This window comes from Mytilus trossulus, unplaced genomic scaffold, assembly GCF_036588685.1.
Source record: "Mytilus trossulus isolate FHL-02 unplaced genomic scaffold, PNRI_Mtr1.1.1.hap1 h1tg000457l__unscaffolded, whole genome shotgun sequence".
Classification (NCBI taxonomy): domain Eukaryota; kingdom Metazoa; phylum Mollusca; class Bivalvia; order Mytilida; family Mytilidae; genus Mytilus; species Mytilus trossulus.
In genome coordinates this window covers 15217-32168 of record NW_026963370.1, presented here as the reverse complement: position 1 = coordinate 32168, position 16952 = coordinate 15217, and the positions used below count along the sequence as shown (strand labels likewise).

Here is a 16952-nt window from a genome sequence, read left to right as displayed (position 1 = left end):
TTTGCCATTTCAGTTTTATAGACATCTTGACTGCACTTCTTACATCAAACTTAGTGATGACCGTTTAACATTAACGGTACCAATTCGTCTGCACCAGATGCGCATTTCAACAATTCATGTCTCTTCAGTGATGCTCGTGGCCAAAATATTTTAACATAAAAGATGAGGAGCTATAATCCAAAGGTCCAAAAAGTATAGGCAAACCTTAAAAGGAATCTGAGCATTGCATGAGGGAGATACATTCCTTAATTTATAATAATTTCTAACATTTTGTAACAGCAAATTTTAATTACACAAAATATCCGTATGTTGGTGATAGTACTGATCCTTGGGGCAAGCCTATTGTAGAATCTTGCAATTTTCACAAGATATTATTAAGTATACATCTGGCTGTTTCATTTGTGAGGAAACTGGTTATCTATAACCAGGTTTTCCCTTTATACTGAGCTAATGCAGCTTGTTATTTATATAACCCTTCGTTGATATTATGTCAGTGTGTGCTGCTCACCTAATCGTATTTAAGTAATGGACTATAAACTATAACAAGTGTCAAACAAGTAGGCGGTTTAGATGTCTATGATACCAGTTTAAATATATCCTTTTCTCAGAAAAATCATAGTCCACTGCCACTTTAAAAATGTTTGTTCAAAACGTATAATAAGGAATGATTTTGTTTGGCGGAATGGCGGAAGCGCTTCCTTCATTAGCACCGTGTGTCGTGTCAACATTTATGAAAAGATATTACATTATGTACAGCTGTGTTTATTGATATTTTTACATCTACATATACAACAGCGTTCTATGTTGACATTCGTTCTGTAATATTGATTGTCAAAAATTTAAATTATGAGGCATTCTTTATTATATCTTGGTGAATTGCAGGCCATCTAAGATACCATAATGTACAGTGTTTTTACTTTGTTTTATGTCTCATTTTGGATAATATACTAAACGTAGGCATGTCTTGCTTTTATCGATATCTACAATCTCAATTCATTGATAAATGTGTGATCTGGAATTAATCAAAAGTAAATGCCTACTGTAAATAGTGATGTATTTCTGCAGATGTGTTAAAAATGACATAATTTAGTTTCACTGAGCTTGTTTGACTTTACTCGTTTATTTATTGTTCATCGACAAAATGTGTTGATACCCGTTTTGAGAAATTGTCATGCAGTATCAAAGTTACATAAAAACAAAACATATTTCGATTTACCCAGTTTATAGAATAATTATTTATTTGTGTGGAATGCAATATCAAATACTTGTTATGTATTGAAACAATTTCAATTGAAAGTCATTCAAACACAACAAGAACAAAAACGCATTAATTATATTTCTTGAGTGCTATGGTATTGCCGTCGATTCGTTAACAAAAATCATTTTTTGCACTTAAACATGTTATAGCTATTCAAAGAAAACTGCTGAAAATTACTTCCTAAAGACTGAATGTAGATGTGTGCCGCAATTGTAGTTCGCAATGTAAGTACTGATTATGACCAGATATTATATTAATCAATTATACTTTTAATAGTTGTAACAACATCAGATATTACGAAATTAGTTGTTTGAGTAAATTTCACATGTTCTCCGTTTTGACTCCTGTAGCATGGTGCTCTTACCAGCATTAAATCTATGCCAGCTTAGTATTTGAATTCTTATTCTATGAGTTTTATATCCACCTTCGTTGCTTATAACATGTAACCGGATTGGTCCATTAATAATTTTGCTCTGCATCTGTGTATGTCCTTTCCCTTGTGTAATGATCCATCATCTAGAAACTTGCAGTTTTCCCCTTTGGTATTATCCAGTGTGCCAGCTTTGAAGATGTTAAAAAGAGTTAGTGATAGTGTTTTCAAAAGACATCATTTAGCATACATATGGCTGTTCCATTTGTGAGGAAACTGTTTATCAATAACCAGGTTTTCTCTTATGCAGCTTGATCATTAACCCCTCATGCCATAGTGAGGCGTTCGCCTTTTTTTTATTGTCAAATAAACCTGCATTTTATATTAAATGTTTTATTCAATTTAGTTTTAAACACATGTACGATATGAAATCATTCTCTCAAAACAAGCAAAGAAAATCTTAGGGTAACATAATTTTGCCTAATTCGGTGTATACAGTCTAACACAAGATTGTCAAAGTATTGCACAATACCACAGTGTGTTTCAGAAAGCAATAAATCTTCAATTGAATATTTTAATACATATAACCAATTTCAAGTCCTTTGACTGTATGACTATATTTATACAGTTTAAGAAACCCATAATGTGTCAAATATTCAATTACAATCGGAGTCCAGAATATAGCTTGGATATTGTGTCCATTTTTATCTTAACTGTTCAAGGTTTGACTTCTGTGATTGTATCAAGCTGTGCATGGCGAAACAGTTTATCTTATTATTGTATAAGCATAGGGTACTATATTAATCATTACAGGTCTTGCACACGCACCGAGACGATACAAAATACAACTGAAGTAAAACCACCAATCCAACCAAGGAATAATATAAATATTTCAAGCAAGACAAATTGTGGAAGCATAATACCACCAAACATTGGTCATGCGTCAGGTATGTATTTAACACCAATGTGAAGTAGTTGACATTGTGATTCAATTTGTTATTTTTTATTTCTTACCTCATAAGTTTTCTTTTTGTCGATCGTGTAAAATCTGTCGCTATATCGATCTTGTATGCAGTCATCGTTTTCAGCGTCGCATTCCTGTGAGCTTAAATCTTACACATCAATGACTAAAACCCAACCTTCATGGAATTGTTGGAAACTAGCAAGCATCTTTCTTTTTTAGGAAAGGACATTATCCACATGAATATTTTTAAAATATATTTTTCTTTATACACCTAAATACAGATGACCAAAATAAAAATCGGATTTTGGCAAGTACAGCGGGCGGGCATCCGTAAAAGCGGCTCGCAAACAGTGTCCGTGCATTTAATCATGAACCATTAAACCAACGTATCAAATTTTACTATACAGTAATTGATGACAAAAAGGAAAGTCATAGTCAATATTAACGATATTCACTACCACCGTTGGAAGTTAACGTCATTAAAGGAATGGCAAATGGTGTTTCATGTGGTGTCTGTGATGTTACTCATGAACCTTTTAACGAAAGCTTTTCCAATGTTTTAATATGTTTTTAACTGATGACAAAATGGAGGCTAAGTTCGATATTAACGAATTCACTTTTACAGTTCAGGAGTTATAATACTTGTGATATTTAATAAAACAAGGACACAAATAAATATTAAAAATTTCCGCTTTGCTGTCGCTTTGATAATCTCTCGCAATGGTCAATATTGTAGCTAACTAGACCACCTGTCGATCGTCGTTAGGTCAATAGCCCGTTAACTGTTGCTGAACCTTTCTTTTCGAAGACCACAATTGAACTTGAACTTAATCCCACTCAACAATGGATTATTAGTTTAACGATGGGTCCATTGAACTGCTTGATGACCGACATGACAGTCATGTTTCAAAATTAAATTGAATGAAAAGTTCACATGATTGTCTTACATTTTACAAACAGTTTTTGGTGGATAATTATGGAAGCGTTTACAAATTCATAATACATTTTTTGTCCATTTTTAAAAATGCAAGTCCTGACAGACCAATCAAATGTAACGATTTAGAAAAATTCAAGACACGAACAATAGCTCATATAGTTATAGTTCCCCATATACCATTCATCATGATCAAATTCATAACTGCAAAGTAATTCAACCAATTTAAGGTAGGTCATACTACATATGAAAACAATTCAATCAAGTAAAACAGATGAACAAATCTATAACGCAGCAATTCAGAGGGACCTCAATGATCGGGGAAATGAAATTCTGCTGACAGAATCCAAAGATCATCACGGAATTATATACCAATAACTTTAAACAGACCTCTTTAGAATGTTTAAACCTTGACATTGGTGTAACATAACAGTAATAAAAACAAACTGTAAAAGTCAATAATTTAGTTTGAACGGGCTTTGTGTAGTAGGTTGGTAAGAAGCAAAAAAAACACAACAAAAACAACAACAAAAAACAAATGACATAAAATACTAATCTTAGAATACTATTAAGTACTAACAGCAACAGTGTTTTCTAGTTTTCTAATGCAAAGAAGATTATATCTTATAAATGTATATCCTAAATCTCAACAGTTAAATTTCAGATAGCAATAACTGCCAATATGTAAAAACATGATAAAAGAAACATGATGATAAACGCATGATCTTGTGTAATGTCATAGTCTTAACGGAATGTATACCAAAGTTTAAATAACTGTATTTGTTGATCTTTAAAATATTTCGTGGTCATCCAGACACATCTTAGGCAGCCAATTATTGATTGGCAATGAAGGAATTATGTTACTATTACAGCAGTTGATTATATAGAACATGTTTTAGATTTTTATTTTCAGTAAAATAAGCAGCAGTGGGTGAAAATATCTATGATAAACGTAATTTTATTTTGTAAAAAGCCAAAACAAAAGTATGCAGACAGAAAATGAAAAAAAATCATCATTGTAAAAGAAAAGTTGTGAACATACGTTATTTCGAAAGTATTGTTTTTGTCACGGATTATTTATAAGACCTCGCCGTATCGTTACGTCACTATAATAATTGTACAGTTTTATACCTTTATAAATTGAAAAATTTGTAGAAATTTTCGTTTACATTCTCAAACTTTAGTTTTCCTCTACTAAATCATTTAATTCTTATGCACATATTACCACAATACATACATGATTTTGAATTTTGATGTTTCACTTTTACTATCATAGAGTTATGCCTTTACACACATGAGAAAAATGTTTTCGTTTCAGTTCTATAACTTACGTTTGCATCAACCAAATTTTATGTCACATTGTCTTTAACCATAAACGCTAAGATCAAGTGACAGAGTATCTTTTATTGTTCTCCAACAATGTCCCTTTATAACGTTGTATGTACGCGGGAGTATCGTATGTACCCATAGACACATTCCACATTAATTTCAATTATTTAATATATGAACATTCTTGCCTTTTTTTCCAGCCACGCCGTATCATATTGCCCTAAAATGTGGTATAATTGACAAAAAGAAAAATTCACAAAAGATCAAATGACACAGGGATAAACAACTATAGGGCACCATGCGGCCTTTAACGATAAACAAAGCCTATACCGCATAGTCAGCTATTAAATAAATCTAAATGACAACTGTAAAACAACACATACGAGAAAACTAACGGCCTATTTTATGGAAAACTTCTGAACGAATCAAACATGTAACACAGTAACAAATGAAAACTACAGAATCTTAGGCTCCTAACTTGGGAAAGGCATAAAAACCTTTTTGTTATACTATTATATTGTTTTTATTCAATCCTATATGTAAATAATGTTCAATCCATTCGGTCGAACGCATGAAATGTCCAAACTTCTCCTGTTAACATCCTTTATTGTATAACCGTCATTACCTTTTTTTTATATGATTATATTGAAATGCTATGTTTTATCTTGATGCATAGGACTGATTCGTAATCCTAACAAATATGCATGCCAACTTTCAGAACTATTCATATTGTTAATTTTATTTGCAGAAATACATAAAGCTATCATACAGCAGAACATTGCAAACCATAATATAAGTGATATTAATCGAAAACTACCATCCTCTCCAATATCAAATGAATTTGACACCAAAATCAAGCAATCCAACTTAGAAACCGATAAAACAACTGAGGATACATCTGACAAAGAAGATGTTATTGAAGTGGAAGAAGGAAAAGAGAATGAAATAGCTGATGCACACATATTTTCTATGAAAAGGTAGCTATATTGCTGACATTTATTGGTGTTCTAGAAATTTCATATTTCATATCAAGTCCACATTGATTGCATGGTTTACATGTCTATGATAACCAAACAGATGAGAAAAAATGATGTCAACAAATAATTATAGAAAGATGTGGTGTGAGTGACAATGGGAAAACTCTCCGTCCAAATAACAATTTATAAAAGTAAACCATAATAAGTCAATGTACGGCTTTCAACATGGAGCCTTGGTTAACATCGCACAATAAGCTATAAAGGGCCCCAAAATTACTAGTGTAAAACCATTCAAACCGTAAAACCAACGGTCTAATCATTATAAAAAAGCAAGAAACGAGAAACACGCATATATTACTTAAACAAACGACAACTACTGTACATCAGATTCCTGACTTAGGACAGGTTCAAACATTTGCAGCAGGATTAAACGTTTTAATGGTACCAAACCTTCTCACTTTTTTCTGAAACAATAGCATAACATCACAACATAGAAAAATGCACGATAAAATATCAATTGGTAGGCTTAACTCAATAAAAAAACGTTAATTAACACACTATGAAGACTGAATAGTTATCAAAGGTACCATGACGAGGCTCATCAACGACGCTAAGATCAAAACAGTTATGAAGCCAAACGAGTACAAAGTTAAAGAGCATTGACACTTACAATTCAAATAAGTTGTGTCAAATACGGCTTAGGTATTTAAATATATACCCGGGATGAAAAAATCCTTCGTTTTTCGAAAAATTCCATGCTTAAAAAAAGAGACCCATAAATTGATCCATAATCATAAAAAACAAAACGGCTTAACAAAAAAAAGAGGAACAATCTGTATTACAGCATATGTTTTCATTAAGGTCACAATAGTTAAACGATGTTCACAACTCCTTAATGAATGAGGAAAAGACAAATAAATTAAACGAATAAAAACTAAAGAAACCAAAATGAGCAAGACTTGATGCATCGATAGTGTAAGCAACTCTTGATATGCAAGCATCATCTGCCATGGGAATCTTGATCAATAGAAATTTCCAAAGGACAACATCGTTAAAACACAGATCATGCGACTTTATTGTTGATGTAGATATTTTGAGGCATCTGTCATACTTTGGGATTTTTGTAAGATTTTCGGAATCCTCTGGTTTTATCAATTTGAATGTATTAAAAAACATTGTTCATTGACCCTCACTTTTCTTCTTAAAAATCTTTTACGTTTAAAATGACAAGCTAACTGTAAAAGTCTTATAACATTTTGCCTCGTATTTGTGTGTTCGTTCTTGTATTAATAGAATTAACCATGTATTAAGCTACTAAAATAATGAAGAAAAAAACATTATACATCTTATTCTGTAACTTTGGTTTTTGGTATCTGTTTTAGCACATTGTCGACAGAATTTAACAATGCAGTGCATGACAGCTTACCAAATTCAGAGGAATTGGAGATAATGGTCCTTGTGGGTGAGCTCAATATTAATGCAAGGATAACTGGAGGAACTGAAGCAAAAAAATGTGTGGACCATGAATGGATAACTCAAATGATTATGACTATGCAATTGTCTGTGGATCATGAAAGGATAACTGAAGTGGCTCAATTGCAGAAAAACGAACAGGTATCTATGGACATTTATTGTGATATTGTAATAAGAATGAAATGTTAAATCGTGAACAAAAAGGTACCGTTTGCTTCATTTAAAGATCGGTGCACTCGGAATGTAAAAATAATATTTTTTCAGACAGTTTAAAAAGGAAAAAAAAACATGAACTCAAATGCAAAATCAAATCGAAAATCCCTTAATCAAAGTGCAAAATCAAAAGGACAAACACACCAAACGTATGAAAAACATGTCAGATTCTGAGTTGTACTTGTATTTACTTATGCAGAAAAATTTGATTAAAAATGATGTTTAAGCTGCTAGGTAAACCTAACAATTGCATGTTAGTCACATAAAAATCCATACTATTGTAAACAATGTGTACACACAACAAACAGGCATAATAGGCAAAAAGGTCAAAAAGTAGGATTACAGCTGTCACCATTGTGTTATAATCATTATCACTCTAAAAACAAACAAATATGTAAAAAAATTATGGTATAAAGACAAAGGTGTGATCAGTGCTCAGGATGGTAGCTGAAATTCATATATACTTAGATATTAGTTTTTGATACCTTACAATAAAGTAGGATTTATATCATTACAACTATAAAGTGATACAATCATAAACGTGTCAATCTAAAATATAATCCTTAGACATTTTAAACAAAGTGATAAGTTTGTCGTTGTAGACGGAGATACTATGAAATACCTTCGTATGTCTATCTGTTTATCATTACAAGTTGACAATCTCGTGAAATTTACTTAGTATTTTTTCTTTTTAGTTTTACAAGAATATGATTATCATATGTAGGATTAAAGACCAAAATGTCGATTGCTAGCTCTATGAATTGGCTGTTTGTCGCTCGTCGTACGTTTTTGTCCAATGTTCATCATCTTCCATAAAAATTATCTGTGAAACTACTAGGCAATTGAAACTATCAAATTTAAAATCAACGTGTCAACGATGATTCCGCTCCCAATATACACGGCTGTCAAAACTAAATAGAAAATTGCGGTCAATGCGAGTAGTCAAAATATCTTAAAAATCATTTTTCTTGTGAATTCTATAATTATGCAAACCATTAAGCACTGCTTCTAAAGGCCTATCAAATGTTGTGTTATAAATTCAATTTTTTTGTACTCCCACTTTGTCTATTGCATGTGTTGGCATTTTTCTGTTTCTGATGTCAACATGGTCAAGTACTGTAATTTAAAACATTATCAAACCCTAACTTTGATATACGAGGTGTAAATTAGGTTAACAATGTGATAGCAGTTGCAATATAATGTCAATGAATGGAGAGAAAAACAGAAAAAATTATAAAAAATAGATGATAATAGAGTGCCAAAATTTAATGACATCTGTGAAAAGTTATAGAATTTTATAGTAAAACAAAACTGAATACAAAAAGTACCATAAACAGGATGAGAATCATGTATTAACAAAAATGAATCTAAAAGAACAGGATATTCAGGAGTATTTCACAGAGAAAGCGTTATATATTTTAACATAAAGAAAAATGTCCACGAAATTTTTCAGTTCATAAATGGAAGACCACATATCAAGACACTAACACATCTGGCACATAATCAGCTTACCGGGGCCAAGAGCGCTAAGTGAGCTTTCCTCCTCACTATGCGTCTTTTGTCCATCGTCGTCTGTTAATTTCGAAATAAAACATCTTCTCTTAAAATACAATGCAAGATTTAACCAAGCTTGTCCATTATCTTAATTAGGATATATTGAAAATATTTGAAAATGCCTGTACCAAGTCAGGAATATGACAGTTCTTGTCCATTCGTTTTTGATGGGTTTTGTTTTTTGATTTTGCCATGTGATTATGGACTTTACGAATTGATTTTCCTCTGAGTTCAGTATTTTTGTGATTTTACTTTTTGTTTACAAAAAAGTAAATTCACAACAATACTAATTTCCAAGGAAAATGTGTCTGATGACCCGACCCGGCTGGCATACAAAATGACTGCCATAGCTAATAAAAGTACATATAGGTAATATCCATAAGTAAAATTGCTCGTTCTATTTTTCGAAACTGGCAAACAACTTCCTAAGAACATATTGCCCTTAAATGACACATTTTATCATTTTTTCCCCATTTGTGTGTATTAAATGGAAGAAAACTATGAAAAATGCTTTAATATGCTAAAATGATTTGCCAGTAAAGTTCTGTAGAAAAGTCTCATAATTGAATCTTAATTAGGATTATTGTCCTTTATTGTACAACATATAATATATTTAGTTGACTTCCCTCTTTATAAGAGTGGTTGCCTCACGATGTTTCTCTCACTTTTGAGTTTTGAGTCAAATTTAAAGATAAAAGAGAGAACATAAACATAAAAACATTATTAAGAAAAATCGAGATTTTTTATCATCAATTCAATTTTATCTACAATGCTAGAGAGTGTTCTTTGTTAAATATGCACATATTATTAGGTGAGCGACACAGATTTGTTTTATAGCCTTTAGATTTTCAATTTTGTCATGAAACGACGGGACTGCACATCCTGCCCCTCTCAGTTTAAACAGACAAAACCGACCCAATTTAGACCCACACATTACTGGACTATTTTAAACAAATCCAAAAGTCTAGTTATCTTTTATATAAAAAGTAACGAATGTTTCATGCTGTAAACAAACATGACATAATACGAGAAGGGGATTTTACTAATAATTGAACACTTCAAATGCTTGTCATATTTTTCATGACTGCATTTTGCAATAATTGCCCTGAAATGACAATATGTCTGCAATGTTAGTTTCGAAAATGATTCTATAATGGAAAGAACAATACATCTATTAGCCTTGTTCATCTTGATGTTCTGCATGGGCTACATTTTTGAATATTTGTTTTATAGAATACAATTACATGTTTGATGGTATTACCAGGAAACAATTATCTTGTATATGCCAAAAAAGTGAAAAATACAGTTTTAAGGATTCTATTATTGAATCATTGTTATAAAAACATTGTTTTAGTAATTTTTTTTGTATTTTTTGTTTTAGTTTGAGAAGTTTGTAAGTACGCATACAGATATTCTACTAAACTACATTTTATCTTACCTTATACATACCATTAGGTACATTTTGATTATGAATGTCTATTATATGACATTAACTCAATGTAACAATTGCCAAAATGATGTGAATAATATGAACTCTACAACAGTAATACAATATATAAAAATGTATGTGATATGCATGAAACGATCACAATTTATTACTATTCGTATCAAACAACATGTTATTGGTTACATTTTTTCTTGTTCTTTATTTAGAGGGACGAATTCAATCAAGCAAACATGACTGATGGTATTTCAAATGCGAATGCTGCATTAGCAAGCATCTCAGCAAAAATACATGATAACATCTCAGTCCTATTGAATCGTAAGGAACACACCCTAAAAGAGGTAATGTATTTGCTTTATATTCATTACGATACATGGATAGAATGAAGAGTTGCTATATCAATCCTTTCAAGTTCTTACTTAAAGAACCATTAGATAAAAGATATATACAACAATTTCATTTTTGTTATATTCAATCATAATTTTTTTTATAGTCAGTTGAGATGAAACGAAACAACGCTGATGAAAAATTAACTTACAAGTGACAAATTCGAACATATTAAATCTGTATTCGTGTGCTTTAATAGTTTTGCTTGAAAGTCACAACTAAGCAATCTTGGTCACAATCATCATAAAAATATCTAGTTAAAAAAATGTGTCAGATGTGTCAGATGACCATGCCTTCCTACCAACGTCCTTGACATGGCTAAAATGATATTTAGAGAGAAACTTTTTTTTCTGTTAAGCCTCCTATAATTTTAATCACAATTGATATATGTCACAGGGTAAATGGCCACTTGGTTCTAATTAAAAGGCGTTGATAATTGTGACGAATATAAAGTTGCAAATAATTTATTCACGCCGAAAAAACATAATTATTTCAAATGTTATCTTAAAGTTTCAATTTATTATGAACTATGAAATAAATAGTAGTACATGCATTCGAGGCCTTCAAACGAACATGTGTTTACCTGAAAAAAGGGGGAAAAGATATGTGTCCCTTATGTAGCGCGTGTGTGGGAAAGTGTTAAACTTGCATTAGTACGAGTATTCCGTATATATATTACTAGAAAAGTGGCGGGGATACATGCATTATAAATTCGTGCAAAGAAGAACATAGAACAAAGTCATCCCTTAATTGTCCGTCAATGAGTAGTGCAGTAAACATATAGTACACTCAACATAGAATGTAGAACTAGTATATAGCTATACTTTATTAAATAGCTACAAGACATATATAAACACTGTAAATTCACAAAATATATCAGCATGTCAAAATATGTTAGTAAGTCAAAGAAACTAAACAGACTAAAAGATCAGTAATACAAGATCAACAAAATAGAGATTTTTGTCATGAATTAAATTGAAAAAAGAAATGGGGAATGTGTCAAATTCTGTCGGAGAGTTTGTTGAATGATATGTCCATAGTCCAAGGTGAGCGTAACAAGATCCTTAAAGCCTCTAGTTTTGTCATTAATAAAAGTGAAATAGTGAAATAACGAGTTCTTTTTATTTAGATTGCTGTATTGAATCCAGCAATAATGAGAGATAATACATTAGCAAACGTATTTGATAAAATGGGATATCTCAGCACATTCACATTAAATTTTGAAGAATATGGAGAACTGTCACTACATGGGGTAATGTATTTTCCTAACAGTCACCATAATACATGGATATAATGAAAAGTTGCAGTTACAACCTTTTCTTGTTCTTAATTAAAGACGCAATAATTATTGTAGTTGAAAACCCATGAAATGCCTGTTATCAATATTACTTTTTTGTTTATAATTAGTCTATATATATATATATGTAAGTACGTCTGAGTCATACTAGCAATCAAAAAAGAATTCCCATTTCAATACAATAATTGTTTAAATATGTTTATGATCTAAAAGTTAACGTAAATTATAGATAAATTCAGCCGTATAAGAAATGCAAAATGAGAATGTTACATTGATGTATGCCTTTTTGTGCTTCTTTGTTAAATTTGTTGTTTATGTAGTGATATTAAGATGATAACACAATATTGACTGTTGTACCCCTATTTTTGACATTTTTACTCTTTGAGTATGTTTGTTTTGTTCATACATCGTTGACAATGTAATGGAATTTGATGCGACTGTCATACAAGTAAGAGGTTTAGCTAGCTATAAAACCAGGTTCAATCCATCATTTTCTACATAGAAAATGCCTGTACCAAGTCAGGAATATGACAGTTGTTATCCATTCGTTTGATGTGTTTGGACTTTTGATTTTGCCTTTTGATTTTTGATTTTCCTTTTTGAATTTCCCTCGGAGTTCAGTATTTTTGTGTTTTTACTTTTTATATATTGATTCAATTACGCTTTACAACTTTTAATCTTTAGAGTCATATGATCAAGATAATCAAGAAAAATCAATGAGCTACTCTCAGAAACGAAAAATAGTAAACAGTAAAAATAGTTTTCAACTTACAAAATGGCCCAAAACAACTTTTCCAGATAATGGTCCTATGACTTACATGGATTGTTGATAAATTGTATTAGAATAATCTTTCTTTTGTAATTTCTTTGTATTAAAAGACAAAAGGTGAGACATGTGACAAGAAACATTTTTTGGTTAAGATAATCATGATGGAATTTGATGCAACTGTCATACAAGTGAGTACCCAAATTGCACCTATTTAACAAAATTAGAAGCGGAAATCTAATCTAGTCTGGGGAAAGGATAAATCCTACTTTGTAAAGGATCACTCTGATTCAAACAAAACATTCTCTAAAATTGACATTATCAGAATTCTTGAATACTTGATTGACGACATATTTGTTACGTTTGGAGGACGTGTTTTTCAACAGACAAATGGTATTCCAATGGGAACGAATTGTTCCCCTCTTCTTGTCGACTTGTTTCGTTATTATTATGAGGCTTACTTAATACAGGAACTTCTTAGGAAGAAAGAAGAGAAGTAAGCAAGTTCCCTCAACTTCGCTTTCCGCTATATAGATGATGTGCTTTCATTAAATAGTTCAAAATTTGGTGACTATGTCGAATGCATCTATCCCATTGAATTAGATATAAAAAAAAATAGAACAGATACAGTTAATTCGGCCTCATATCTTGACTTACATCTTAAAATTGAGGATTGATTGAAAATAACACTTTACGACAAAAAGAGATGATTTAAGCTTTCCAGTTTGTGAACTGTCCATTTCTAAGTAGCAACATATCAATTTCCAGCAGCACCTGCATACAGTGAATATATCTCCCAATTGATACGGTATGTCCCTGCTTGCATTTCCTTTCATAATTTTCTTGATGGAGGGTTGTTGCTCACAAAAAAAGCTATTAAATCAAGAGTTTCAAATGGTGAAGTTGAAATTATCTATTCGTAAAGGAGTATGTTCGATAAGGTCCTAAAATGGCCCCCTTTTTTAGCGTAAATTCGGATTTCTCGACCAATAACACGAAAAATCATAGGCAATATATTGACTAGCTAGGATATAAACCATTTTGTTGAAAATTTACGTTTCTGCGTTTTATTATGACGTCACAAGTTGTACTCATTTTGATTTTTCACGACAAAATCAATGAAAATGGCTAAATTTCCATAGATTATTGGACAAGAAACATAGCATACGTCGACAACAAAGATCTTTATAAATAATGTTTGTAAAGACATTTTGCATGTCTTATTTGAATCTAAAGCTTGTCGACGCATGCGCTCTATGTTTCCTGGTCCTTTATTTGGTTGAAATCTAGCTGATTTTGTCAAATTTCACCAAAATCTCTTATCTTGACCTTTTTTGGATGTAAAAATCAACGTGTTAGAATTAAACTTTGACAAAAACAGCTCTGTTTAACTTTCTAACATTTCTTTAAGGCAACTTAAAACATTTATTGTTTTGTAACTATGAACTTTATAATTGGGGCCAAATATGGCCCTTACCGAACCTACGGACGTCAATAGGAGTTTTTAAAATGCCATTTGGTTTGATTACGCGAGAAGATTATGTGTGCCAATTTTCATGAAAACGTAAATAGAGCATTTTTTTTAAATTTGAAACATACAGCAAAAAATGATGTTTTTTCCACATTCATGAATATTTGATAAATATGAGATATTTCTGAATATAAAATGTATAAATTTATGGGATAATTATAGAATACAGAAATTACAAATTATTTAACAAAAAAACAGTTTGTGTTTATCTTTTTTAAATTAATAAAAGACAAAAAAGTTAAGTGTTTCTTTCGAAAGAATAAATACGACCACAAAACCGAATTTTGAGCAAATATACAAAGTTTTGACCTTATTTTACTCAAAAAGTAGCACATGAAGGTATATTTTCACATATTTGATTTAATCAGGTCAAAAATAGACTATATGAAATTTCTTATCAAAATGTGAATATGGGATCAAAACTGTATCGTATGCCCTTAAGCATAGATGCATTTTGGATACTCCTCATTACAGAATCATTGATAGTTTGGAGGTCAGTTCAGAACAATTTTTCTATGACTCCATTTTGATTCAAAATTAAATTGATGAAACCATATAATAAATAATGATACATTTACAAAATAAACACATATTAAACTTTTGTTTGGAGCATTAAAAACGTAGATTAAAAAACTGTCAAAATAAGTGCAATTTGAGTACCGTCGTGTTATATGATTTTTAATTCAAACTACTTTTCCAATCTGGAAGATGAAATATGCATACTTGTTTTGCATATTATTGAGCAAATTGTGACATCTAGCAAATTGTCTTTAATGTTAATTCCGGAACTAATGATCCAATACATGTATATTTCTTGATTCAATTTGATGTTCGACAGGGGCTATATTTGTTGAAATCATATATTTGTTTCAAGGCATGTAAGTATGATGGTTAACCTGGACAATAAATAATTAAATGTCATTTTTCTTGAAAGATTCAGTTATTTGGTTGATTATGTAGTATTTATATTGAAATAATGAATACAAATTATTGACGTAATTATGTTTTTGTTTACATACGTTTTTTTGTGTGTCTCTTTTTAGGTGAATTTAAGGCGTGATATTCAAGTAATAATGAATGACTTCACTTTGGATTTGCATTCTTTAACAGCCAGAGTCACTTATAAGATGTTTTATTTCGTCATAGACATGATAAGAAAGTTATCGGATTTCACAGAAATGGTAATAACCCTCATTATATTTAAGGTATACATGCCATCCATTTCGGGTGGTATTATGTGTATTCAATTGGATTGAAAAAGAAGAGAAACTAAGGTCCGGATTTAAAAACAGTTACATGAAGCAAAATTTTATGCAGGAATGCAAATAACTAATGTGAATTTTTAATTAAAAGAACGAAATAGTAAGATTTTGACTTATAAATATAGATAATTTTTCAAGACTTTGTGTAAACTATTTTCGGTTGATTTTTAATGTTTCTAAAGTGACATATTAATGAGAGGAAACTCTAAAGCAGTGCTCTTTCTGATGGAATCTACATAGAATTTACAGAAAAAAACGTACGGTGACACTAATTTTTCTTTTTTTTCAAAGCATTGTCCAACAGCTATATATCATTCCGTATTTAATTTTACTATTCTATCATTTAGTTTAGCTCCTAATCACATAATGAAATTTTTTCCTGTACAATTCATGCGAAATGTGTCATTTTGTCACAACCTATAGCTTTAGAAAATGCGTGGTTACCTAACGTTTTATTATTTTTTTAAACTTTATCAATATATATTTCTTTAAGGCTCAGTATGAACAAATTCTATCATTTTTATTTTATACTCGAATTCCACCTTAACAACACGTGAAATAAGTATCATTTATTGTTTATATTTTTTAGATATTTTTACGAGCGAATACTCGTAATAAATTGTATTAACGTATAATTATGGGTACAAGTAGTAATGTAGTCACGTCGACGGGCGTTAAATACAGTGGTTTTTAACTTACAGTTAAAAACAACTTCCACGGAATTAGATATTTTTGTCAAAGTTTGATTAAGAAATTGATCATTAGTTTAAATATATCGCTAAATTCGTCCGAAGACACTAAATTTCCGGACAATGACTTTAGTTTAAGTAAATGGATCACTATGATCCACAAATGGAAGGTTGGGATTGATTTTGGAGGTTATGGTCACAACAGTGCAGGAATTAGTTGTCCAAAAGTGGTCAAAATAAGTATTTTTCTAGTTTCCAGACAATGACTTGTGAGTTAATGTATGGATCCTTTTGAAATTTTACCACAAGGTTTCATACCAAAAAGGAAAGGTTGGGATTGATTTGGAGGGTTATGGCCTATACTGTGTAGGAATGAGGGACATAAAACAATACTTTTCTAATACTTTGTTTAAATTGCTTATTTCTTGACCTATTACATTGGTATTTAATTCTTGAATTCTTAGGGTTCTTTAATATGCTGAATCAAACTGTGAATAAAGTTTT

General features: G+C 30.9%; 1 protein-coding gene across 2 annotated transcripts in view; it reads left to right on the top strand.

The window, feature by feature from the left end:
• The window catches only part of LOC134702408 (uncharacterized), a 28139-nt gene that overhangs the window by 2005 nt on the left and 9182 nt on the right, over positions 1-16952 (top strand). For both annotated transcript variants that reach the window (XM_063563311.1, XM_063563312.1), the window contains exons 2-8: positions 1408-1482; positions 2442-2575; positions 5604-5832; positions 7215-7446; positions 10726-10857; positions 12033-12155; positions 15541-15678. In XM_063563311.1, the coding sequence (XP_063419381.1) occupies positions 1481-1482; positions 2442-2575; positions 5604-5832; positions 7215-7446; positions 10726-10857; positions 12033-12155; positions 15541-15678 (990 nt within the window). In that variant the 5' untranslated portion in view covers positions 1408-1480. The remainder of the gene's footprint in view (positions 1-1407; positions 1483-2441; positions 2576-5603; positions 5833-7214; positions 7447-10725; positions 10858-12032; positions 12156-15540; positions 15679-16952) is intronic.